General features: G+C 44.1%; 1 protein-coding gene across 1 annotated transcript in view; it reads right to left on the reverse strand.

Annotated features, from left to right (window-relative positions):
• Positions 1 to 27,447, reverse strand: part of LOC148320430 (polypeptide N-acetylgalactosaminyltransferase 10-like) — a 48,346-nt gene extending 20,899 nt beyond the window's left edge. The window contains exons 1-3 of the mRNA XM_088280217.1: positions 26,975 to 27,447; positions 26,745 to 26,839; positions 11,410 to 11,780 (exon numbers count right to left, since the gene is read on the reverse strand). Of these exons, the coding sequence (XP_088136343.1) occupies positions 11,410 to 11,574 (165 nt within the window). The 5' untranslated portion in view covers positions 11,575 to 11,780; positions 26,745 to 26,839; positions 26,975 to 27,447. The remainder of the gene's footprint in view (positions 1 to 11,409; positions 11,781 to 26,744; positions 26,840 to 26,974) is intronic.
• Positions 27,448 to 27,678: the final 231 nt, after the last annotated feature.

Genomic DNA, 27,678 nt, shown 5'->3' on the forward strand with positions numbered 1-27,678 from the left:
TCATGGTTCCTTTCATCCCATTTGGATGCAGCCGCGGCGGTATGGATTCCCTGCGCAAACACTGATTGACACATGGCCTTTTGTCATCGGTTAAATGGCTCGCTAAAAGGCAGCATTAAATTTAATGAGGCAGTGTTGAGGGGATGTTGGGCATCGGCGGAAGGTGGGGGGGGGGCGCTTTGCCAGGTGCTCTCAGCTCGCTTCTTCCTCATGGAAGGAAAACGTGTCACGCTTGGAATTTAAGGCACCGGTTTTGCATGTCGCGGTCTGTTCGGTCGGTCATGCAGCCCAGAGCGCCGCGTCCTCCTGAGCCGCTCCTTGAATTTTAATTGGGTGTCAAAGTCTGCCTCCAACAGAGTGACTTTACGGCACTGCAGAGATTTGACCGATGACGATTAAAACAGTTGAAGAAGTGCGATTCAATGCTCACAATTTTTTTGCTAATCTTGTAAGCTGGTTGACAAAACTGAGAACATCTTAAATTTATAGCAAAGTGAAATGCAGTCGGGAAAGATAATAGAAGTGCTTAGGTGTGTCGTCGACTTTTCACAGAAGAACCACGTTAGGACGGAGAGCCAGGAGCTATGAACAGAAATTTACAAATAACAAATACATAGCTAGACATAAAATATGACGACGGCTACATTAGCATTACGTTAGCCTTAGCCTCCAGTAAAGACGTTCTTCGATTACCGCCTAGCATAAGTTGTGAGGTGTGAACCATTACTTGACTGATTCAATTCTAACGGAAAGGAGGCAGTAGTGCCACGTACATCGGCACAACACAAAACTGAATATGCAGTCATCCGACGAGTGGTCGTTGAGTTACCCCTTTTTGACCTCTGCCGAGGGATTTTCAGATTAGGACAAGCCTCTCCGAAACGATGGCTGCCTAACCTCATTTCCATGCTGCTGTGGTCGGCTGGTAATCCGCCCGACAGCAGATTATGTTTGCAATTCAGTCGCGCAGGACGGGATCGGCGCCACCGCCGGAGGTTCAGACCGTCGGCAGATGTTGCGGGACATTATACAGCGATGAATGCCAAAGATACATGCCGGCTTTTTGATCTTTCTTCGGGGTGATGTATTTACGCATATATAAATATGTCTGTGATATATACACTATATATATATATATATATATATATATATATATATATTATATATATCAGCTCATTTCAAATTTTGCGTTACATATTTTTTTTTATGTCAGCAAACATGATTAGACTCGCAGAAAGTTTCCACAGTGGTCCTTCATATTTCAAGGTTGGATGCTCTGGTAATACCGCTGTCATCCATGAATGATCACCTAATGCACCGGCGAGGGGAGAAATACAATACATTTGTTTCTTCCCGCACTAAAAATTCATTTCATTGCCGACGGCCTGACACCCTCATACATTCATTATAAGAAATGTTTGCCCCAGGCCTACAGCCTCGTAAATTACTCAAATTAAACAATCACATTTGCATTGGGGGGTGGAGACAGCAGTTAAACAGGAAAATGTGTAATACTGTGGAATTGGTCAAAATTAGTAAGGAGTAGAAAATTCCCCGTGCGGTAAAACAGTGATTTGACGGAGGACAAAGTGGCGCTCTGCGAGCTGTCTTGGTCGAGGTGGTTACCACACCGTCCGCTTTTCTTGACCTCCCGCCAAGCGCGGACAGACGTTTGAGGTGAGAAGAGTGAGACCTCCGCTTCTACCTAAACCCGCGGAGACGCAATTATCCGCCTTTCACGTTCCAGCTCGGCCTGTTCCACGTCCTCCACCTTTCAAACGCTGCGTAGACATGTCCATTTACGCTTTGTGTCCTGGCTCATCACACAGAAACAAAAGCCGCCAACCTGCTCACTCCAAAAATAAGCCGTGGGAGTCATCGAGGGCAGATTTTTATTCCTAATTTTCAAGAACTTCAGACGGGTAGCCTGACAAATTAGGACCTGCAGGCCCAGCATTTAACTCGCACGTGCCTTTGAGCTCAAGCGGCAACAAGAAGCAAAGTCGATGGACTTTGATCAAGTCCAATCGAGGACATTGATCCTTGACCAAAGTTTCACGAGCTTCAGCCGGGTCGGTTTATAAGTGAACAGTCCTCAATGTAGGTTTGACATTTATTTTCCAGAGCCTTTGAAGCGCAAAGCAACTCAACTCATTCCAATTTAAGACATCAAAGTTCTTTGTCCACTGAGCGTAATGAATTTGGGAGGTTGCATATGAGTCAACCTTCGACCTGGACGTGAGAAGCCTCTTTTGAGGCGTAGAGCCGGAAAAATTGGCAATGAATACTTTGGTGCAAAGTAGATCCGGCATTTATTCATACCTCAACAATGAAGAGATAATGCCGTACGCGCCCAAGTGAGCTCAACAGTTTCAAGTTGGAATCTTTTAAATCCGTTGAGGAATGTGAAAGGTGGAGCAGAAATTGAGCTTTAACTCAGGTTAACCGCACCTGGCGCCCACGATTCGATTCCATTGCGATACTTTGGTGCCATCGCAGGTTGAAATAACAACCACTGTAAAAACAAAGAAAGAAATTTGTGATCTCTGGGACAAGCGAGAGCAGGAAGAAAACACAAACAAACAGCCGTATGCAATCCGAGGTGGAGGCCAAAGGGAAAAAGATGTCATGAATAAAACATCGGAAAGAGTTGTGAAAACATCTACTGGCGTTGAGTGCTTCTTCTTTATGAGAGACAGAGTTTGAGAAAAGCCGGCCGGGTGTTTTGTCAGTGGATCTAATCCAAAAGCTTGAACCGTGCCGCCCCCCCCTCGGGATCCTCTTCCACGGACTCTTTGCTGTACACGTCGAGGTTGGCCAAGCAGAGATTGAGGCGTCGGGACCTCCCTGGAAGCGCATCCCTGCAGGGCCGGCCGCCTCGCAGCCTCTCATCTCCCGACACAAGTCATTATCCGCAAGTCTACTGCTACTACGGATACTGGACAAAGGCCATGACAGATGGCCGCCTCCCTGCTTTCAGCCTGCAGAGAATTGTACGCGGTGCGAGCAAAAGAGGCAGTTTGGAGGCTTTTATGTCGCTCCCCTTGTAGCATGTCTCTTCTGCCAAATAACAGTGAGTCAGTGTTTACCTTAGCAGTTCTCAATGGCCAAAAACAAAATATTTGCTTTTGACTCTGTGGAGTAAAAGGCGATTTATTGAAAAGTAGGAGGGATTGCAAGTGGGAGTGAAACGATCAATTGAATAACTTGAATAATTCGATTAATATTAAAGGTTGCACACAACATGTCTGCATTCTGAGAAAATAAGTACTATTTTTTGGGGTGCAAATCCTGCAAATCCACCCTGAAGGCCCTTGGTTTAACCACCAACAATTCAGAGTCCAAACTACTTTGGCCGGTCACCTCCTCGACTGTTATACGATAAAGCCAGCATCATCCTCTCAATGTCCCCTAACTTTCTTTCCTGTAAGCAGGACATTATCTCTTCCGGCTTTGCGTGGGCCGACCGAGAGCTCCAGAGGGAGGGGCGGCGGCGGCGGTGGTGGTCGAGGGGGCTGGAGCACAGGACAGATGTGGTTTACATAATGATCTGCAAATGAGTCGTCTTCAAGGTCCTAATCCTCCCGGCATCGTTTCGTGGGTACAAATCCCAAGGTACTGCGATCCCTCTAAATGCAGAAGAAAATCAATGGAGTCGACAGCAGGAAGTAGCTTAACAGCTAAATTGGTTGCTTGTTAACCACAATTGGGCCAAAGGTACAAAAGAGAGAACCAAAAGGAGTGCTCAACTGGTTATGAACTAGGACGTCTGTTCCCAGGCTTCGTCTTTTGTTGTAAATTGTCAGGCGTGATGAATCACCACAACCTGTTTACCTTCGAAGAACAAGGCAACAAACATGACTGATCAGGTTGAAGATAAAAATAAAGAGCCACAGATGACGGTCCTCCTAGTAGAGGACCACTGGACCAAAGTGAAGCGGCACACACACACGATATCTTTTTGCCGACGTGGGGTCGAGCAAGTATTTGGCGGTTTTATGTTCATGTTCATTTCTCGCCATTCAGACTGCAAAGGCTTGCTTGCTTTTATGCGCCGAATTGAGGTGTAAACTTACAAAAAACATTTTCATGATGGCCATCTAACAAAAGATTGACTTGGCTGTTGAATTGCACAGACGATGGATGGCTACGTACCAAAGCATTTTTATCAAAGCCATTATGTTTATTTTTTTTTTCTGAATTATCTCTCGAGCATCAACATTTCTCGCTTTTAGGACGGCTGCCATGAATCTCACTTGTGCCGAGACAATATTGCGCCGGATGCCTCACACATTGTTGCCGCCATTTCTGCAGCTGCGCTAGCATTCATTCCGAGCTTGATGTCATTCACCTTCGCCCACGCGGCTTGTGTTTTCCTGCATCGTTTTACATCTCCAATGAATGCCAGCGAAAGTGCGGCGGCGGCAGCGGCGGGAAGGAGAAGATGCGTTGATGTGCGTGTCGTAGCCACAGTGGCATTCGCCGCTGTTGGTTCTTGTAAGCAGCTCGGCGAGATGGAGACCATCACGGTTGAGCGCAGCAAAAAATACATTTCAAAGTCTTCCTCGGAAAGCAGAAGCGCTGAAACTTTTTTACACAAAATACCGTCAAGAAATACTTAGCTCTCCTAGTTACCACCACAACGACCAACATTAATATACCGTAGCGTAGGAAGCGCAAGTCTTCATCAAAATCGAGACGGAGGTTTTATTGCTAAAAAAAAAAAATACAGGTGATGCGATCACGACTAAAAACGCTCCTATCTCAAATCATCTGTCCCCACTGAAAGGAATGCAAATTAAATAATCCCATTCCAGCCTCCCAAATTAAACCAACAAAAAAAAAAGTGTGCCTTCTTTAATCAGGAAATAGCACGGTGATCATTTTGACCTCTGCTATGTTGGTTGCGACTCATCTATCCTCGTACCTTTGGGACACAATCGCGTACACGCTTGACTTTTATAGTGTTTAGGGCCTCTAAAAGACACAATCAGTTACGCTGGGGCCTATAAATTGGTCGGAAAAGGGAGAAAAGGTGAAAAAATCCGATCCAACTAACAATTTTACACGTTTAGACTTTTCTAGAAGGCAGTTTGTGTTCAAGCCCGCATATGATCGGTTTCCTTCCCGTTGATGCTCGGCTGATTAATAAACAACCACAACGGCAGCCCGCCTTAACACATTTATTGCTGCCAAATGAGAAATGTGATAGACTGCAATTTGTCCGAACAGATTGCCTAAAAAACACTCTTGGGGATGCCAACTGACGAATTTTCTTTTTGAAAGATAAAACAAATTTGGGGTCAAGTACGGTGACGAAGGATGAATGGCAAAATGCCTCAATGCTCGGCTGCTTTTCAATGGAGTCGCCCAGGGAACGTTTTCACAAATCACCCGACGAAAACATCCAGGATCAGATAATAATGAGTCCAATGTTCAGCGTGGCGGCTCAATAAAAGAATCTTTTCAACTTCTGTTGCCGCACCTGTCTAATAAATGCAACCAGGCCGGTCAAATCCACGTGCATTTCTCATGGATTACTGAGTTACTTTTTTTTTTTTTTTTTGGCGGCTGTCAAATAGGGACGCGTCACCTTTGTGTTAGTCATGGCACTTTAAATACAGTTAAGAGGCGACCTGCAACATTTTGATACAACCGATGGTGACGTTTTGACATGAATGGAAAACAAAACATGCATTTGATAGTACTATCGACCGTGATAAATTTGGTTGCATTTGTTAACGTGCTACAAAAAAATGTCATCTAGGAATACTGGTCCTTTTTTCCATCGACACTCAAATTGAAAAGCTAAAAAACTGGTCAGATTCCTTCCTTAAAAAAAAAATCTTTTGTCAGGGATTATAAAGCCATTTTGTTGAAACCTAAAAGAAGCGCCTGCTTCATTTCTGAATGAAAACACCCAGATGGGGCGGGATTTTCCCTAAAATGATTCAAAATGCAGTTTGTATGCGGATGAAAAGCGCATCAAATCAAAGACTTTCACCGTCCTTCAACTCGCGGCTCAAGAGACGCAAGGTGAGGAAAAAGACGTTCCTCGGAACCTGGCGAATCGTGCATCGAATCGTTATCAGATTGTCTGAATGCTCACTATCCTTCGAGAGGCCGAGCGCTGAGAGCACAAACTAGCGTTCGGGATTATCTTGTGAGCTCATCGGCGCATTAAAAGTTGAAAGCCAAATCAAGAAGCGGCATCTTCGGCTGTAATTAAAAGGCCGACTTGTCGCGGGCTGCCTCACTTTGCTGCACCTGCTGTTCGTTTGGCCAAAGCGCCAACGCAAGCGGCCTGACCGGCATACTGAGCAGCTTCTGCACACGCTCGATCCGCCGGCGGCGAGTGAACGTCCGCCTTGTGTGCGCCGGCACCCGGGGGGTAGGAAACGCTCTCCAACAAGGTCAGCCTGTGAACAAACACCTCTTTTACCTGCTCGCGCTTGCCTTTGCCTCCTGAGGTGTTTTATCAGCGGCAGCAGCAGCAACAAGCTGACACTGTCAGGCTGAAACAAGTCTGTGGCAAGCAGCTCCGCTTGTCTTTGCAAATGACTTTCAAGCTCGCCGGATCACCGCTTTTTCCAGAGGCTTAACACGTTCAAGATGCAATCTATGCGCCGGGGCCGCCGGCCAAGCCAGCGCATGCAATTTGGACATAATGAACGACAACTACAATTGTATTGACGTCACTCACTGGGCCACGCCCCTTAAAGGCACTCATCCAACACACGACTACCAGAACAAAATGAGCAATTCCGTTTTGCAAAATTATTATTATTTTTTTTTTAAACTAAATTACACACCCGATGACGCAAGAGGCAATTGCTTTTGACTTTTGACACAAATGGTCACAGAAAAGTGAGTCGTTACAATGGAAGCACGATACGCATTTTCATACCACCATCCTGCACTGGTAATTTACGCACAAAAAAACGGCTTTGACGGCCAAGTACGAAAGAAGTTTTAAAGCTCCACTAGTGCGTTCGATTAGTACTGACACTTCAATTAATTTTGCACTTTAATTAGCATCGGCTGATGCCGTCAGTGCGGCCGACAAAAAAAGACAGAAAAAAAAACTCCTCCGAAAAGTCACAGAGCGACGACGTCGTTGATTTATTTTCGTTTTGTGTTGTTCACAAAGAGACGTTGAAATCTGCAAACGCATGCCTCAGAGTATTTATAGTCCATATGTGTTTTTTTGATTACCGGCAGGAATTTAATTAGGTTTTCTTTATCTCGCGCAGGAGCAGTGCAGAGTGTGCACACAAAGCAAGCGCGAGCGTGAAAAGCACACGACTTAACACGCTTGCTTCAACACTCCCGTTTGTGTCCACTTTATTTGCTTTTATTTATTTTATTTTTTTTGGAGGAACCATTATAGCCGTATGAATACAAAAAGTGATGAAAATGTTTTGGATTTTTTTCATTTGCAACTTGAGCTTTAAAAAAAAAAAAAAAAAAAAAAGCAAACGGTCAACATCATATTGAAGCTTTTTGGATCTGTTGTGGCCACTTTTGGCCAATTGAAATTCGTGAAAAGTCGACAGTTTAATGACTTCTTATTTACTGGAATGAATCATCCAAATGTGAGTTCATCAGATTATATCGTTTTAGGGCTGACATTAGGCAATATTTTTAGAATCAATTATCGATCAGTTCATCAACTAATTATTTTAGGCTATTTGGTATCGTTTCAACAACGAAGCAATTTCATACGAGACTCGGCAACCTCTCTGAAACTGATGCAATAACCGCTTTGATCATTGTTTCCACAAAATAAAAGTTGATTAAAAAAAAAGAAAATCACCAATCAGCTCATTTTAATAACGCCGCCTGAGCTGACTTTGCGTCTGCCATGACTTGGTGGCTACGGCAGACCAAGATTGGCCATTTTCAAGCGACCGACTAACTACATGGAAACGCCGTCATCGCAAAGTCAAACGTTTCAGTAATTATTTATAATTTTATTGATAATCTGTCGTTCGTGCTCCACTTCCAACCTCAGTCACTTGCGACATTCTCGCCTTAAACTCCGCAGCGTAAAATACCAACTCAAACATCCACTATCCTAATCCGTGCTTAATAGTTTAAATCCTTCTCTGAGACTTTTCTCTAATTGCGCTTCACCTCGCAGGATTAAAAAAAAAAAAAGAAACGGGTAGAGGATGTGATTTCTTTAATTGCCGACGCTGCCCCGCCTGGTCCAGAACATTCTCAAAGGTTTAGTTGTCAACGCAGTCAATCATGCTGCAGCACGGTTCATCAATCACACCAATGTGCAGATTTTTAAGTAATGTCATTTTTCAGCAGCTGTATGGGTAAATCCAAATTTAGAGTTGCTTGTTTTTTTTATATGCTACAATACTGATGAGTGTTGTGGGAAAAAAAAACATTTAAAAATTAACCTGAGAGATGAATTTTATTTCCATTCATTTCAATGGGATTCCAGAATTTCAACAAAGTAAATTCGCATCTCAAGACACAACTATATCGGGGAAAAGATTACAATACAGAACAAGTTCATTTCAAATTTGCCTCCGTGGTGGCGAGAAAGACGAAACAAGGAGGCGGTTTGCAAGCCAAACGTTGCGACTGCTGTTGGCGAGCCAAGAAAAGAAAGTCTGGAGCTCACAACGCAAAAAGGGCATCGCGGTCTGACACGTCAAGTTCAGACTTGTTTTCGGCATAGATCGCCCACTTACGCTGTCGGGCGCACGAAAACATTCCACGCTATAGATTAAGAGAAGGGCAAAACGTGGGCGCCATATGATGCATTTCGTGTGACATGGCTCGGATAAAAGTCAACTTAAATAAACTTTCGGGAGATTACTGTACAGAAGGGTGGAAATTGCAAAAAAATAAAAAATAAATAAATAAAAAACACGAGATGACATTGAATGCATCTTTTGGATCAAGACACAACAAGGATACAAGAAGGAGATTAATTTTATCCAAGAGGTGACTGAGGGTAGCGAGAAAACTGCCCATCCAGGGGGGGGGCGTGGGTTCACGGTGCAACTATCTCCAAGTGTGGCGGAAAGGCACAAGGTGCCCGCGGTGATGAATGTGCAGCAGTGCCGCCAACAACGCTGGGTTGGTAAATGCAGCCTGCGGTGTTCGGGCAGCCCACATGATTCTCGTTTGGCCGTGACGGGGCTGTGAATCTTCGCCAACTTCCCTTTCAAGAGTGCACTTCATCTTCCCCGACTGGGCGATGACCCGATCGCACGCGCCCATAGAAAACCACCCAGTTAAAATAAATAAATAAATAGAATCCGAGTTGTAAGGGTTGCAAAGAGGGTGGAACATATACAATAAATTTCAGAGAAGTGAATTTTGGAGAAGATCCAGATTGGAAAGTGGCCAAAGGCATTTACGGGATTTGACTGAGAATTGAGGGGGTAATTGAATGCAAAGGTTTCGTACTCAATCATGAATGAAATGTGCTTGTTTTTAGTCTACTATATTGCGCAATTTGCTTTACTCCATCATGTAGCTGAATGCTAAAATTCCCAACAGGTGTTTATCCAAGGACGGCCACTTCTAAGCCTTTCTGTGAGTCTTCCAGTCTCCTTGTATCTGAATCCTCGTAGCCGTTATGGCAACCGCTGACCATCGTTGCATACGCAAACACCACAACGGTAGTTCCTTTAAGTTATTGATTGAACGATGCAATCGGACAGATGAATAGCGAGTGCCAGAAGAAAGCCAGGCGGCGCTTATATACGAAGTGTTTGTATACAGACTGTATCTTCCCAATCACTGACTTATTAAATGACTCCGCAGCTCGACAGCTGTTATCGCGCTGTTTGCTAATACGTAACAGGCTCTCTGCGCCGTTAATCCCATTCATTACGACGCTTGTCAGGCGAGATATCAAATCCAGACAAGTCAACTCCGGAGGCGACGCGCGCCGAATGAGAACGCGACGACTCACAAACTCTGCAAATTAGCTTCAACGGCCATTAAGAGGGCAAGATATTTCACATTTGAATAACGGCTAATCAACATTTTCACTCAAAAAGCTAACAATCATTGCAGTCAGGGCACTGTGCAACACTGCTGCTCCACAAAACGCACACTAACACCCCCCACCCCAAACACACACACACACACACAAGCCATGAAAGCCTCTATTCAGATGATTTGGGTCCATTTGAATAAGAGGAACTGCTATTGTCGGCTCGCCAGGTTTTGTTTTGGAGGGGCGAGCAGGGGAGATTTAATTCAAACTTAAACTGACATATTTCCCTATTTAAACATTTGTCGTGTGTACAGTGACGGCATTTTTATGAATACATAACAGACCCAACCGCCCACTATAAATCTGTAATACACTGTGAGACCATGTAAAAAAAAAAAAAAACATTTAATAAACACTTCCAAAGTTAAGCATATGCGTTAAATGAGAATTGGACACTTGGATCTGCTGGGTAACTCCAACTTCATTTTACTTTTGCATTAAGATACTTCAGGGCCTGGGCGGTCGAATCACGCCATTGTTGAACAGCTTTTGTGGTGACAGCAGAGTTTGGCCAAGCCGGGGTTAGGAGTTAACTTTACCAGCTACAGTATGGTAGAAAATGTTCTCATTTCAAAGTGTCAAAATCATTATTAAATAAATTGCCGATTTAAAAAAAGGAACTTAATTTGAGTAACGTATTACTCAACAAAGTAATATTGTAATGGAACTTTAACATGTAATACAGTACATTTTTTAAGTAATTTGCCTGACACGGTTTCCCATAATGCCACGATGTATTGCCTTCCACATATGCATATCCTGTGGCATTATGGGAAAAAAAATCTACGTTTCTAGTTTAAAGCCTACAGGTACGTTCGAACGTACTCGCAAGTATTCGCCAGTCCAAAATATGTTTACTCCACATTTGCAGCTCCACGCTTGCTACTAACGTATCAAAAAAAAAGGGGGGGGGGGGGGTCCTTGCCTTGTCTGGGGTGCCAAAGTGGGGTCATGACAACGACCCCATCTTCGAGAGGTGAAAAGTTGGGGTTGTGGTCCCCCAAAAAGTGTTATGCTAAGCTAACACTGAACTGTCAACCCCCGAACGAACGACAAACAACTTCCTCGAGTCAGTCTTGTCTCAACTTTACTTGCTCCGCGCAGCATAGGCGACGTGGCCGCCGGACACATCCTGGTCGCTTGGGCCGCTCACCCACCACGCTGACACGGATATGAAGTAAAAGGCCAACCTCGCTCCGACCAAACCGCTCACACACGCACACACACTCGGCGGGTGTAAATGGAAGCAAAGAAAATCAGGACTTCCGACCAAAATGAAGACTGGAAGTCCTCCGGAGAACCTCGCTTTGGTTTGTTTATTTACCGACATACATCCGCGTTACGACGACGGCATGGTCGCGCTGCTTTCGCCTCACCTGAAGCGGCGGTCCGACGCCCGGGCCGTCCGCCGCCGCTGAATCTGGCGGGTTGTCGAACACCCGGTCCCGGTATAACGACCACAAGCCGACGTTGGGGAGGAAGAGGAAAGCCGCTACGAGAAGCCCAGCGAACTGCAGCAGCCTTTTCTGCCTCCGCCTCATCTCTCCGGGAGGGGAAAAAGAAGCGTAGGAGGAAGCAGTGGCGGGGGAAACAAGGAGAGCCTCCCCCGGGAGTTTGCGTTTCGTCTTGCGGTATTCGACCGGAGGGAAGTTCCACTCTGACAGCGGGACGGAAGGAGCCCGTCAGCCCGAAGCTGTGACGCCGAATGGGCGCCGGCTGTCTGCCGCTAGAGGGCGGAAAGCCAAGCCTGCGAAGAACGAGGAAGACTTGAGAAAAATAAATAAATAAATAAATAATATATATATATATATATATATATATATATATATATATATATTATATATATATATATATATATATTTATATATATATATATTTATATATATATAATATATATATATATATATATATATATTTTTTTTTTTGCATTACTTTTATGCATTACTGTCCAAAAAACAAAAAAACACCCAGACGTTACATTAAGGCGCCAATTACCCCACACAGCTTCCGCAGAAGGAGGAAATTGAAGTTTTGCCAAACTCCTGCGACCTTGTATTTGCTATTTTTTCCCCCAGATTTAAATAGGCTAAAATAGTTTAAAAATGGCGGGTAAATAAAGTGGAGATGGACCATGAACATCGATTTGTGGGAGAAAAAAACAATATTGACCATATTTGTCCATACCTAGTTTCAAACGGACAACGCCAATACATTGCTTTAAATTCATCCATTATTTGAGTTAACAAATGCAACAAGTACTTGTGAGCCAAGTAAGTGGGAAAAACCTTGAACGACAAAACCCAACAAAAATCAGTGCAAACATGGGAAGGCAAAAGTGTGAAGAATTACAGCGTGGTTGGTTGCCGATAGTTTGTGTCAGCGAGCGTCGACGAATACACTGCTGTGTTTGGAATGGAAGGACCGACAAATCAATGGCAAGCACTTTGGAGCTGCGTCTCCGACGACCGAGCAACCGGGACCTGCCTCATTCGTATTCTCCCCGTACGTGTCTCTACTCTTATAGTTTTCATTGTGCTTGCTGGCCATTGTCATTTTTCTCCTACCGTTTCTCGTTTCCGCGGTTTGCCGCCCGAGCTTTAAATGAGTCGTCAAGCGTTGAACAAGGAGAGATCACAATGTTATATTTATATTTGTAATAGTTCGCAACTCTGTCTGGTTTTACATAATAGGAAAAAAAAAGTTACATCATAAACCGGAACAGGCAAATATGTATTCTCCAAGTGCGATCTTGGATCTACGAAGTGGAGCCTGTTCTACTCCAGTGCTGTAGGTGGCAGTATTGTGTTATCATGCTACTCTAAAAAAAAAAAAATCACTTGATAGTTCTCATCTACCTCTTATGAAAAGACATCCATCACGTCCTTTATGATACAACACCTCGTGTTTCAAGCATTTGTGTTGTTGTTATTTCGATTCCCATTAATGGCATCCTCGCAAATGTTTCCTCGATGCACTCGGGCAGATTATACAAGAAGATACCTTTTGTCCAATCGATACTCACCTGACATTGTGTGTCGGAGTGGACTGATGCTTACTAATTGATCACAGGGTGCCTCATGGACGCGACGAATGGCTTCCCACGTTAAGCTGCCAATCATGAATGGCCCATTGGGCGAGTCAAAGCGTGCAAGCAAAATACGGTGATCCCTTTTTGGGTGGCACTCCAGTATTCCTGGATTTCTTTTGTCACTTTGTCATTTTTGTGCGTCGAAGCCAAAGGTTGAATGTGAATTAGCCATTAGCATTCATCCTAATTCATGCGACAATTCTGCCCGCTATTTGTGCCCGATTGTTGAGCTAAACTAGCTGCACCATTAATTGACTGTTGATTACATCGAGCGGCTAATGGCTTTCTGAGCAAAGCCTTCAATCACGAGCAAGCCCACCAGGCGACTCGCCCCGTCGGCAAATCACTTTTTTTTTTTTTTGTTTTGCATCGCGATTCCACGCCTCAAGCCCACTGACACGGGTTATAAAGTGAAGGGCTGCTCGATCAACGTGAATCCCCCACCTCATTCTCGTCTTTTCGGATGGGAGTGCGGGGTGTTTGGTTTCATCTATAATTCATGCAGGAAGATGTGGAACAGATTGAATTGTCACAACTCAGTCTGGTAGACGGCGGGTCGCGGCGACAGAGCGTGAGCCATCCTAATCAGGAACAGATTAGTGTCATGAATCACAAATAAATAACTTCTCTCATTGTAAAAGTCTCACAAGGATGGGCGTTGGATGACGTCGTGCACATTTTGAATTTCGCAAGAGTAAAAAAAAAAAGTGGAAACGATATCAATTTGTTTGAACGTTATGAGAAAAAAAATGTGAGAAGAATGTCAAGAGAAACATGAGCTATGTCACAAGAAAACAAGTCATCATGGGGAAAGAAATTTAACGTGAGAACAAAGTTGCAATGTGAGGGCGAAACTAATGTAACACAACCAAGGGAAGAAAAAGTTGTAATCTTGCGAGAAAAAAAAATAATACAATTTAACATTCGTCAAAAAGACTCGCGGGGAATCCGCGGCAATGTGGCGGAAACATTGACAGTTCAAGCTCCGTCATGAACACTGTTCCCGCCATCCCATAAAAATCAAAAGACTTTTCTGGCGAACGTGACGTACAAGTTAAATATTGATGATTGTGAGATCACCATTAACGAGGTCACGCCCATTTCCAATAGTTCAACCAATCCCGCGCCGCGTAACGTTGTGCGCCTGATTCCTCGTAGTCTAACGATGACCCATGGACGTTTTAGTCCGAAATCTCCTCATAAGAATGGAAGTACCATCGGATGACATCGCTGGCCTAGTTTGGGCGTCTCGGGCGACGTTTACGGTCCTCGACATCTGCTCGCCATTTCATCTCGCTCCCCACGAGCCCTCCCTTGAAGGCTTGTTCTTGATGGGACATTACATACACATACGCGCGTGTGTGTGTGTGTGTGTGGACGTTCATTACACAGCCTCACAGATGCTCTACCTGGTGTTCACCCGCCCATTAAAGATGGCGTGATCCCATCAACGCGGATGCACTCCAAACGCCAATCTGGCTAATGGAAGAAGAGCTCGGTGTGAGGGCGACTCGAAAACATGTGTCCCGGTTCGATCCCCGACTGTGGCTTGACCTTCTCATCCATGTTTAACCCCACAAACTGTTGAACGGGAAGGCAGGTTAAAGCCAACAGTCTTGAACTTGGGTTTTAAACTGAACGGAGATTTGAAATAAGATCGGCAAATCGGTGCTTTTGTTCGATCCAGTTTCTTTCATCGTAGGCAGCCGGCTTACGTGCCTTTCTTTCCAAGCAACATTTAGAAACAGTAATCCAGCCTTTTCTGTTGCCGGTCCTTCCCTAGCTGTTGTCAATGTTCGTCTAAGTCGGAATTTCAACAATTGAACTAATTATACAACAGCTCTTCAACAATTACACATTCTCTCGTACTAAATAATGTTGAAATTCTGCCCTCTGTCAGCGCACTATTGTTCAACTCAACCACTCGTCGCAGCGTTAGACGAGTTTTGAGCGACTTGAGTCCGTTTGATGCCGCTGATGCCCGTCCGTCTCTTGCATGGAGCCGAACACCTCTGACGAGTGAGGAGTGCGGCGAGGTGGCAGGTAAAGCGGCGAGCCGGCAGAGTGATGGCTCCTTATCTCCCCCGTCATCCGCTGTTGCCATGGCGATCGATAGATTGCCGCCAGGGTCGATTAGCGCCGCCGTGACTCTCACCTTCCTCGTCCATCCTCATTTCACTTCATAGATTTTTATCCCTCCGAGTGTGAGAGGTGCCATAAAGAAAGTGCACCACAGGAACCGTGTGCTGCGATTAGCAGTGAGCTGTGTCATTGCTGTTTTTACTACGGGTGACGGTTATGGGATGAGGTGCAGATTTGGACAGTTTCATTTAGCAACAGGAAATGTAATAGTGGTGTCTATCGTGAGCGTGGCCGCACAAAAAGTCTCAAGAAGCTATGGTTGAAAAGACACAGGAAGTCGGCCATTTTGTTTTTTTGACCATTACAAGATCAGCTTAAAAATAAATAAAGAAATAAAATCCAGCTCGTCGAGATGGTCTCACTTAACAGCATGAAATTTGGTAAACCCACGTATAAGTAGACCCACAAAAAAAAAAATTTCAATAATCAATCCTTGAAAATACACAGGAAGTCAAATATTTGTGTTTGAAGTTTGCTTATTGCCAAGTCGACAGCATCTCCGGTAATTTAAGAAAATTCAGCCCCGGAAGCCGGTTTCAGTAAGAAGCACAAAATGCGGTCGATATGTCGATCATCACTCGAGCCACAAAACAGTCCCAGGAAGCTGGCAATTTTGCTTTCAAGTGGCCATTTAGCATCTTTTTTTTTTTGTCATTTCCACATCAGTAGCTGCCGGTGATTTACTGAAAAGTCAGCCCACCGAAGCCAGTCTCACTTAGAAACATGAAATTTGATAGCTATGCCTATCATGAAACCGTTCACAAAAAAGTCACAAGAAGCCATGCCTGGAGAGACGCAGGAAGTCGGCCATTTTAGTTTGATAGTCATTTTACTTTCATCTTGGCCGTTGGTCTTCCGAAAACTACGCTGTGAGAAGTCGAAGCTAGCGAGTCAGCTTTCAATCTAATTAATATTCGCTCTTGATCGAAGCATGACAAATAGTAAAGGATATTTATGTCTTGAGACCAGTTGGAATGCTTGGTCTATATGTCGTGCTATCAGACGATGTCCACACATTGCATGTCTTATGATACTGGATTGATCTTTTTTTTTTTTTTTCCTTCCGTCAACGTATTTCAAGGCCGTGAGAAGGCGCGGAGGGAACATAAACATATAAACACTCACATATTAATGCGGCGCTTCACATTGAGGAAAGAGCGGAAGTGCATGAAAGGGGATCATGCATTAATCATCGGCCGCCGCGCCGAGCCAACGCAGACGCACACGCGACGAGATCAAAAAGCGGCGTTTAAATCATCTTAAGTCTTGCGAATGTTTCCCCACGGTCGTCACGGTGCGGGACAAACAAGTATGTTTGTTTTCATTTCTTACAAAAGCTCTTCATGTGCGTCTACAACTCATTTGTAATTGTTTTGTCGATGGAAAAACGAACGGGGCGTCACTTTTGGGATTTTAGTTCCGAGGGCACATTTGGGCTAATTCCTTCAACCAAGTATGTCCAACATTTTCCTTACATGGCTTTGAGACTTTTCCATGCGTATTTGTCGCGATAAAGTCAATCGCAATGTAACGATGAAACTCAAATTTTCAAACTTTTCACTACCAGCCGAGTAGAAAAAAATTAAAATAAATTGACGTCTTTAGCCGTCATTGGCGGTGAATGCCGTGTTAGTCACAAGACCTTGTCCACGAAACATTGAGCCAACCCAGGATCACAAACCTTAATAATATGTGAGCCACGTGCTATTAGCGTAGCAGCAACGCCCTCGTTTCTGCACGTTTGCGTCACGTGACCTCCGCGCCTCAAAACAGCGACACTCGTCCATATCGTAGCACCATCGTCCGTCTGAAAATATTGATTCCGACGCACATCGTTTTTCTCTTTGTGCCAAAAAATGCGTCACGTAAGAACGACTTACTGTACATTTCTCCGAACGCTATCTCTCATGCGCGCACAGACACGCGCGGCCCGTTTGCAATCCATTCCCGTCGAGCCATTGTGTTTGATTCCCATTGTCCGAATCGACGGCAGATTAAACGAGCAGACGGGCGACAACAATAAGCGCTGCTGGCGTGAGATGATAATGAGGGATAATGGACCTCCACATTCAGCCGACCGGGTTCAGGCTGGAGAGGAAAAAGGCATGATGAGAAACAATGAATCCTTAATAACGCCTAATGAGAGCCTCCCCTCTTCTGGACTAAATAACATCCCATGCGGCGCCGGGTCGAGTGTTTAGCGTGCGGCTAACGAAGGCAGCGCTCAGGTGCGAGCAGGCTGAATAATGTATGGCGTTGAATATGGAAGTACGACGACGTGTCACATTAAGATTAACAACACACTCAGGTCAAGGCCAAAAAGGGTTTATTACTGATGCATTTGTCATTCGGATCACAAATTGTTTACTGCTACGCGCTGACAAAGCAGACACGGTCTTGTGACTAACACACATTATATTTTTGTTTTTTTCGACTAGCGCTGCGGCTTTGGTGTGTTCACTCTTTTCCTTTGACCGTCTCTGACACGTGAAATGTCTCTTCCTTCACTCAAAGCACTTTGCACTTGAACTTGAGTGATTGCTAAAAAACATACAATCTGGATGACGGACGCATGAAAGCAAAGGCCGGCTGAACTTTTAGCGCAAATGACAGCAGTTCACTTCAGTGCTTAAAAGCCGTTACATCTCCGTCGAGGATGAAATTGTTTATTTTTTCTGGGACACACATCCAGGCCAGCTGTTAAATGCCGCTTGCCAACTTGAACAACAACTTTGCACTTTGGATGAATCTGTTTTGCCTCGTCTAAAAGATCATTGAAGATGATCGCGACTACTGTCCAAGGACAACTAGCCTGGCAGAGACTGTAGAGAGAGTTTTCATTTTATATGCCCAAAAATATGACGTCAATAATGATAAGATTTCCTGTTTTCCGACATTCCGGCAAGAATAAGGCATGCTAGCAATGTAGCGGTCGTGGCTACGATTGGCCTGCTAGCCAACTTGTCCGTCTTTTGCGAGCAGTTTGAAAAGGACACCCTGAAATTAAATTTGAACTTGGTGAAAGAAAGTTGTAGATATCGTCATAGTCACCCAAATGACTCAAAATTGTGACATCCTTTTGTGTCACATATTCAGTGTCTGATTTTGGGTGACGAGCTTGTGCTAACTGTGCTTCACGCATGTAGACGTCATTTCAAATCTAGTCGTGTCACTCCACATTCATTTGACGAAGCAGCAGGAAAGACATCCACATCGTTTTTTTTTTTTTTTTTTTAACCAACAGCTGCATGCGAGATGGCCGCCGGCCGCTTCCGGCTCCGCCGAGGAAGGGCTCGTTATCGGCTCATTTGCCCAACTCGTTGGATCTGCAATCGGCCCAGTCACTCGTCTTTGATTAGCTTCTACGTCTCCTCGCCGCCCCGAGATGAATGCTAATGAGGACAGCGGCGGCCATTTGCGCATAGCCCGGTCCGGCTCCGACGTCCATTTGCGGCACCGGAGCCCCCCCTCCCCCTCCCGGTTGGAAGGACGCAGCTTATTATTTTCATACGCAACGATTAGCTCTCGTTTATGTTGGATGTTCTTCGCTAAAACATCCACGCGGACGGTTTGGGAAGCAGGCGCAAGCGAGCATTTACAAAGAAGCACAAATAAAAGAAAAAGCCATCATAAATTGCTCAAAGAGTGGAAAAATCCCAAATGAGCAAAATGTAGAGTCGTCGCGGTTTGGCACGCACGCATTCACGGATTCGCCAAAGTGAAAATATAAATAATTATTATTGTCTTTCTACGTTTCATGTTTTTGATTAAAAATGTTTATTTGTAGTTTATCCTTGCTTGATCAGGTATTTTGGGGATCATTTTTTCTCACAGTATTTAAAATCGGGGCCAGATTTTTCCCAATTTATTATTATTATTTTTTTTTTTAAGGAAACTAAAATGCAGACAAGTGAAATCCGAGGTGGGTTTTTTTTTCCCCCAATGGTCACTCGTTGCTGGTTATCACTGAACGATTCAAGTGCGACGGTTCGGTTCTTTAGGATCTCTCTTGGCATCCTCCCATTCCCGTCGGAAAACTGCAGGACGAAGTATGAAAGACTAGATTGCGTTGTGAATCCGCGTCCCACCACCACCACCACGGCGGGTGGAGGGGGGGTTGCTCGTGGCAGAGGTGAATGTAAATGAGTCAGCCTGCCAGCTACATCTGATTAAAAGTAATCGCCTGGCAGTATCAGCCAAAACACACGGAAACTAAAAGACACGATATGGAAAAGAGATTAGCTTGGGAGGATTTTTTTTTTATTTTTTATGGCGGGCTGCAGATAAAAGATTTCATTATTGATAAGCGCTGCAAGTTGAGGAAGAAGAAGAAGCGAAAGAATGTAAACTTCTAAGACGCGGCGTCAAACTTGTCACGATTGTCTAGCAAATTGGAACAATGTTCAATGTTGTCAACCGTTCGCCAGGTTTGTCTTGTTAAATTGCTTTTTTTTTCACTCATTGTCACATTGTTGAGAAAAAAAAGTGGTATATTTTGGACAAAAAAAGTGGAATATTTTGGGGATCAAATATTGTGTATTTTCAGAATAAAAAAATGTCGAATTTATTTTGGGGGAAGATTATGTTCTGGATATAGGCATAATCCTACGAGATCGAAAGTTGTAACTTTTCAAGTTGGAGTCGTATATTAAATCCATACTTTTAGGACGTATAATGTTTGAAAAGGAAGTTGTATATTATCAAGAGTTTCTTTTTTTTATGTTTCCAGTATAAGAAAAATATTTATTTTCAATACAAAAAGTTAGGATACAATTTTGCCCAGTTTCAAAATAAAAAGGGGCATAAAAATATCATATTATGGGGAGAAAAGTCATGTAATTGTTGAAGGGGGAAACTAAAAAAAACAAAAGATATGTCTGGGGAGAAATGTCAGAAAAAGCCTACTAGAACATCAGAACGCCAATCAGAGGTGCTGACTCCCATTTAACACAAGTTCAAATCTGATTGGTTCATTTTGCAGCCCGCCAATCCTTTCTATGAGGGTGTGCATACTTGTGCAACTACACTGTCTCACTTGTGTATTTTCACTTCTTATTTTTTTTTTAATGAATGACCTCGGGGTGTGTAGACTTTTTACATCCACTTTGGTTTTCTTCGAAATGGCAACAGGGAGCAACGAGGCAACCTTTGCCTTGCCGCGCCAGGCGAGCAACAAAGCGGACGATTTATGGTTTTGTCTGCCGAAAGATGATTATGGATGGACACCAAATAAGCGCTGGCATATTTTCCTGATGGATGACAGCGGCGAGGCGGCCGACGTCCCGCGCTCGACGTCCGCGGCGCCGCTATCGTGCTCGCTAATTAAATGACAAATTGTGAGGCAGGAAACGGCTGCTGGGAGTGCCAAACTTTTCTCATCGGACGCCGGCGCGGGAGCCGCGGGCGTTCCTTTTCTCATTTGAAGCGCCGACGGAGGCCGTTTAACCTTTTGCTGTCATGCATTTGTCCGGGAAATCATTCAAAAGCGACATCTTTTTTTTTTTTTTCCCCAACCCACTGTCCTCGCCGTTTTGTTTGGCCTGAAAAAAGTACACTATGTGCACAATCTTTAAATCTTTATTCTAGAATAATTAAAGGCACCAGCTAAAGAGGAAGTTTGCAATGTGATCAAATGTTGATTGATTGCATTTTCCTTGACAAAAATCTTGCATTCTCATAAATCTTTTGTTGCAACATACTACATTTTTGTGGCAATTTTTTTTTTGCTAAATACATTTTATTTATTTATTTTTTTTTGGGGGGGGAGGAGCAAAATATTGTATTTAGTGTTTTTCTTACATAAGTTGCCCAGTTATTTACTGGTGTCGAGTAGTTCTAATTGCCTACTAAACTGTGAGAAGAAACGAGCACATTCCAGTGTCTACTTTGAAGTGTCCGTTTAAACTCTAAACCCAAATTACTAAATGAACATGTCACGTCATTAAAAGAAGGACACTAGTCTTCCCGGCTTTGATGGCTTGAAGCGTTTTAATGGCACAAATTGGCGGTGGCGCGCGGTCCGAGCACTTGTAAGGTTGGCTTTGACTGCCGTTTTCGCTCTTTACGCGCATGAATTAGTCAGATCTCATTAAATGAAAACTAATGGATGTCGCCGCCTGGCTTGCGGCCAGCAGCCTCCTGGGAAATAGCGACGTGCCCGCCAACCCGATACCGAACACAATTGGAAAGTTTTTCCAAGTAAATGCTCCAGTTAGTAGCAAAATATTTCTTTTCTTTGTGGCAATCGATTGCATGTGACAAATTTGCAGGAAAATGCATTTTTGATTGGAGAGTTATGCAATTGGCGGAATATGATATTTTGGGACAGAATATTGTCATTTGTGGGGGGAAAAATGCATTTTTTTATCACCCAAAAATAGATTTTTTTTTTCTGTGAGGCTGCATTTTGTGGTTGGACGTGAGATTGCATCTTTGCGTCAAAATGTTTCATTATGTTTTAAATAAGAAAAATAAAATAATGATTGAATATTCCATTTTGTGGTTAAAATATTTTGTGGCGAAGCATGAGCATCTTGTCTTTTTTGAGACCAAATATTGTCTATGAGTAGCATTAGTTGTTTTTGTCATTAAAAGTCACACGTAGTGACAAAAATAAAGAGCATACTTGTGATAAAATCTGTAATTTTTGGGGTAAAATATGGAATTTTATTGGTAATTTTTGCATCCTGTTGCTTTTTTTTCGGTAAAATTATGTATTTTGGGCAAATATTTCTTTCAAGTCGTACACGGTTTCCTCAGTTGCTTCGAGATGCCGACTGGCCCACGAGCTGGAGGTTGACCACCACTCTTTTAAGGCAACTTCACAGATTGCAGCGCCAATTCGATCTTGTCGCCTTCAATTGAGTCAGTACAGAAAAAAAGCAATCGAACCCACGAGTCGGGGATCATACTATTAGTTACTGCAGCTTCATCCCGTACTGTCTAATGTCACACATTACACGGTATCGTCGGAGCCCCTGCCGATTTTTCCATTTGTCCGCCCGAGCGAATGTAGTATTGTTCTGGAATTGGCCCTCTGCTAAGTGACAATCCGTTGGACGCGTTCCAATGTGGGAGCGTTTCACAATATGTCGCGGCCCTCCTGGGAAATTTCCCTTTCACTCGCCACCAATTTGCCCCACCTCGCTCTCTGGCTTTCTCCCCATGGCTGCAAAATAGGTTGCGGGAGAAGAAAATTGCACGCTGTGCCAGTGACAGACTCGCTGTGAATGCCGTCATCGACTTGATGGGACCCCTGTGATTATTGTGAAGTGGAATTTTTCCCTCCGTTTTAACGTTAAGTGCGCCGACCTCTGCCGCGAGCTGTGACAGCAGCTCCCCCCTTGAGCCCGGTCGAGCCGCCCGGGCGATTAGTGACGAACGGCCGCCTTCCAATTTTTGCAAGCTGGCCAGACAGAACGGCCACGCTGATGTTGAATTAACGACCACTTCTCTACATGGCCACTCCGGATTGATCTCGAGTGTGCAAGTGAAGATGTCTTGAAAATAGGTCATTAAGAACTCGTTCGTTTCAGCAATTGTACTTATTTAATCCGAAAACATATGGAGAACCCCGACCGCCGCCCTCATAGATTTTTTTTTTTTTTATATACAAGGGACAGGTGCCTGGTGGAGGGTTTTTAGCTCCAACGAAGCCAAACACAAAAATGCCAAGAATGAGGCGCCCAGAATGGAAGGGCCAAGATGACAGGTGTGGGCAAACTACGGCCCGGGGGCCACATGCGGCCCGCTAAAGGTTTTAATCCGGCCCGCAGAACGAGTCTTTTCCAAAAACACGCCATAATAAAAAAATACTTCTCAGAGCCAACAACTTCTCTTACTTCCTGCACTGTGCAAGGATAACTTAGTTGTCACTTTTAGTATTTGCTTCAGCTCCTGGACACCATTTTTTCCTTCTTTGTCGTTGATGGACACAAACACTTAACCGAGGGCGTTTGTTTTCCCGCGCATCCATTTTTTCCTCTCTGAGAAAAATGGCATCCATGCATCTCGGGGTGACAGAATGCTGATAATCCGTGGCAGCCATTCATCCTGCCTCCGCTGCCTCTCACACTCTGTCCTCATCTATTGACTCGGCCGTGTTGACTCAAAGCCACTAATGCTCAGAATAATAATCCGCCACGTGCGATATTTACCCAGAAGATCAACACTGGATGTGTTGTCTCGTTCTCCCGTCCTTCTGGCAAATTCATTAGCAAAGCGCAAACAAACCAAAGCGCTACCGCAGATGCTCTCTGGCATTTTCTAAGGGGACATTTTATATTTCTTTTTTTAATTCTCATTTACAGAGCCGAAAAAAAATATGGTCGTTTGTCAGTGTCGGATGGTAAAATGCAAAAAAAAAAAAATGTTAATATGATAATTATACCAAAAAAAAATAATAAAAACTCATAAATCAGGACAGGAGCAACTTTGCTAAAGTGACACTATAAGGTCAACTTGTCTTACTGATGCTGCTAACATTATCCATTCATTATTTATTTGTGGGGTTTTTTTTTTTCCTCATAATGTGAAGGCGGCAGAACCTAGCGCACACGCTCACACTTCATTAATGTCATTTTATTATTCATGGCAAGATGAGGAGGGGGGTGAAGTTACAGCAGGAAGTCAAGCTGTTCTGACCTTCACACAAAATGGTCGGCAGGAAATTATTACCCCCGAGCCAAAAGCTGCTGGGAGGTTATGGATGAGTTTTTGCTTCCAGGAGAAAAAAAAGTAGCTTAGCATACAACATTTATCAATTTAAATGAAATGTCAAAAAAAGTGCCTTGACACGTTCAGCACCTGCATGCGTTTGGGGATTAATATTAAGCAACGTCAGCGGTATGCCGTGAACTGTGCGAAATTAAAAATTGGTCAACAGTGGACGCCCCGCCTAAAAAAAAAAAATGTTTACAATTGCCTTGTTTAAAACTTCTTCCATATTTTTATCGTCATCTTGAGCACCGAGAAGAGATTGCAATTACGGACACTCGGGTAACCCTTTCTCGCGGCGCTCACGCATCGCCGGCAGTTCCGTTTCCATGGAAACTACATCAATAAACATCCACGGTATGGACGAGATATAAATAGGCATGTGGCGAGTGTCGCTCAAGCTGATTTCCTTTTAGTGCTTCTGAAGGTGTTTAGCTTTTAGCGCAAAACTTTCCCTTCTCTAAAGCCAAATTTCACGTCACAGTAGAAATCTTGTCAAGCTATCAATGATCTGACAAAGCTGAGGGCGTATCATTGCCTCGCCGTACTTGCAGTGCTGGAGGAGATCACAGGTATTAGTTCCAATTACATCAAAACAGGAAATATGCTTGAGGGGGGAAAAAAATTGCAGAAAAAAAGACCAGCTTCATCTCTGGCATTGTCTTATCGCTTCATATAGTGGGCTGGTGTAGTGAAGCTTTTAGAGGCGAGGCACTGATAACGCCGGGGAGCTTGTCGAGAAACCCACTTCCTTGTGGTTATGTTTTTCCCCTGCAGCAAGAGGCGTCCTCCAACCCAAACCATCAGATATCTGCAACCGCAGGGGGCGAGCAAGGCGAGAGAGAGAGAGAGAGAGAGAGAGAGAGAGAGAGAGAGAGAGAGAGAGAGAGAGAGCGAGAGAGAGCGAGCCAAACGACGCACGTTTGCCGCTGTATGCCGAGCGTGTTCATGCCCGCGGTGGGAACGAGGAACTGGTGGAGGAAAGAAATGAGACATTTGGCAAATAATGCCAACAGGAAGTGAAGCTCCAATTGAATTATTTGCCGCCCTCATTCCCAAAGTCATCCAAGCATGTTTTTTTATGAACTTTGAAGGGGGCTCCACTGCATATCTGGAAGCACAGACCTCCAAAGAGAGCAAAAAAAAAAAAAAAAAAAAAAGGTTTGGGGCTGATGCTTTTTAAAGACTTATTTTTGTGGAAGATTTTGAAGGGAAGAAAAATATTTTTTGGGGAAAATAACTAAGAAAAGACAAAGAAAGAATATCAATGCTAATTTCCATTAGCTCACCTACGACGTTTTAGCATCAAGCTAGCACACTTTTATTATGTCATGATATGCTTTGGCTAACCATTCCAGTGTTTAAAGTTGTGTTCTGTGTCCGTTTGAAATCATCATAAATCAGGCGGACGTCACGTGCGCATGGCGACACGATGACTGCTAAACTGAAACGGCTCGGATGAGATGACGTAATCGTTAGCATGCGCAAATATAGCGTTGGACAAGGCAACACATCAAATTTTATGAGCCATGATCAGCTGCTTGTTGATGGCTCACTACACACGTATGCTGGAACACTCAAGACTATTTACGGCTTTTAGTACCTCGTGTTTTATTAGCAGTAACGATGAACTATATTCTTTATAGATTAAGGACAAACTCAATCATCAAAATACAGGGCAAAAAGATGTGCAAAATCAATTTTTCAAATTTTGATGGCGCTAATCCTGACAGCGGAGCGTATGAAGCCCTTTGACAACCTTGAGGATTGGTCCCGGAGATTTCCGCTACCTTATTCCTGAAGGCAGGAGGCTAAAGAGAGACCGGACTTCAATGAGGTGTGACGAAGAAACGGTTTTCAACAACCACGCTTGGTCGCTTATTTAGAAATCTTTGCTTGTCTTTCTATTCGTTTGGTTCTCTCATTTCTTGAAGAACAGGAGTGGGCAAACTTTTTGATTGGCGGGCCACAATGGGTTCTAAAATTTGACACCGGGGCCGGACCAGGAGCAGATGGATGGAGTGTTTTGGTCACCTCACCTTTAATTTTAAATGAAATTGAACAAAAGCATTACAACAAAATATCTATTTGACACACCAGAGTATTTAGAAAATAAATTAATTTCGTTTTTTTTCCAAGTTTGGCGGGCCGGATTAAAACGTTTAATGGGCCGCATGTGGCCCCCGGGCCGTAGTTTGCCTACACCTGATGTAGAGTGCGAAAAGACACAAAGGAATACTTCAGAAAGTGAGTTTTAGTAAGTTTAGATGTGCTTCAAGCATGTGGGAGGATTTTTCGATTTTATAGTGTCTCTCGACATGACTGATTATGACCTAAAGCAGGAAGGCCTGAAATGTGTCCTCCGAAATTAACGGGGGGGGGGGGGGGGGGGGGGCATACTGTAGTAAAAAGCTTCCCCCATTCATTGGGAAAAAAAACCTTTATGCTCTCGAAACAAACAGCCCGGCCGCAAAATCCTTTGCTAGTACGTTAATGCTTACTCATTCGTGCTTTTGTTTATCAAGACCCACCTATCCTTTGTTCGCGCTGCCTCCTCCCGTGTTGCACGCCATTGAGAGAGAGAGATAAAAAAAAAAAAAAACAGCACAAAAGGAAAAAAAACAAAAGAGGCTTTTAACAGGATTAGAACGAGCAGGATTAGAGCAAAACGTTCTGTGTGTTAGTGGGAAGGGAGACATACGGAGAAAGCGATAAAGAGGAGTTGCGAGGGGGGGGGGGCGTCCCAAGAAGGGGGGGTGGGCTTACCTGCTGCAAGTAGAAGCGGCTTGAACAGAGGTCCCTTGATATGGAAATGTGCTTCGGCAGGGATGAATGTTTGATGGCTGCCAAGGCCCAACATGCTGCAAGCGCCAACAAAGCATGAAATATACATTACAACCGGAGGCATTGTGATGGCAGCCACAAGTGCGAGATACACAAACACCGTCGCAAACTTAACGCCTTGAGTCTCACTGAGGAGAGTTTCGGCATGATACCTCGCGTGTGCGCTTGTGACGTCATTTCCCAAGAACACGTTTTGGTCCGAATCGGGATCCACAACCGACCATTCTTCCGGACTCACTTGATGGATTCCATTTGTCTGTCTTGTCTTTGTGGTATTCGTTTTTTGTCGGATCATCTATTCTTCATCCTTGTCCTTAGTGCTTGTTATTTTTTTTGTTTGTTTGTTGGTTTTATGATTTATGTCCTGCGTTAAGCCGAAACGAAATGTGTGATTTCCCTATCCCGTTTCTTTGTAATAGCGCTGTGCATGACAGTTAATCATCCCTCCTTGTCATTTGATTTACAGCCTTAAAGTCTTTCCAAAATGCCACCGCAGTCTCTTATCATATCAATCACGGCACTCTAATCGGCTCGCCCATCTTAATTACATTTTTCCGTCCCCTACAATCTGAGTATTCCTTCGTTTGCCGGCGCAAACCAATCTGCCATCTCCTGCCGAGGCGGCTTCCTCGCCGACTGCTTGCAAACTTCACACTCACTCTGTGGCACAGCGTGTCGTTTTGAGCTCGCAACATGGCAGAAATATTTTCAACGCCTGCAGCCGCAGAACGGCACCTAAATGTCCCCCCTCCCCGTCTTAAAAGTCCAGCCTCAACTGGGCTGCGTTATTTTGCTTAGCACACTTTTCAGCGTCATGATATTTTATCGTCATGCTTGAGATTACTAACAGGGAATT

This window comes from Idiotropiscis lumnitzeri, chromosome 17, assembly GCF_059441095.1.
Source record: "Idiotropiscis lumnitzeri isolate Australia: NSW breed Sydney's pygmy pipehorse chromosome 17, RoL_Ilum_1.0, whole genome shotgun sequence".
NCBI classification, from domain to species: domain Eukaryota; kingdom Metazoa; phylum Chordata; class Actinopteri; order Syngnathiformes; family Syngnathidae; genus Idiotropiscis; species Idiotropiscis lumnitzeri.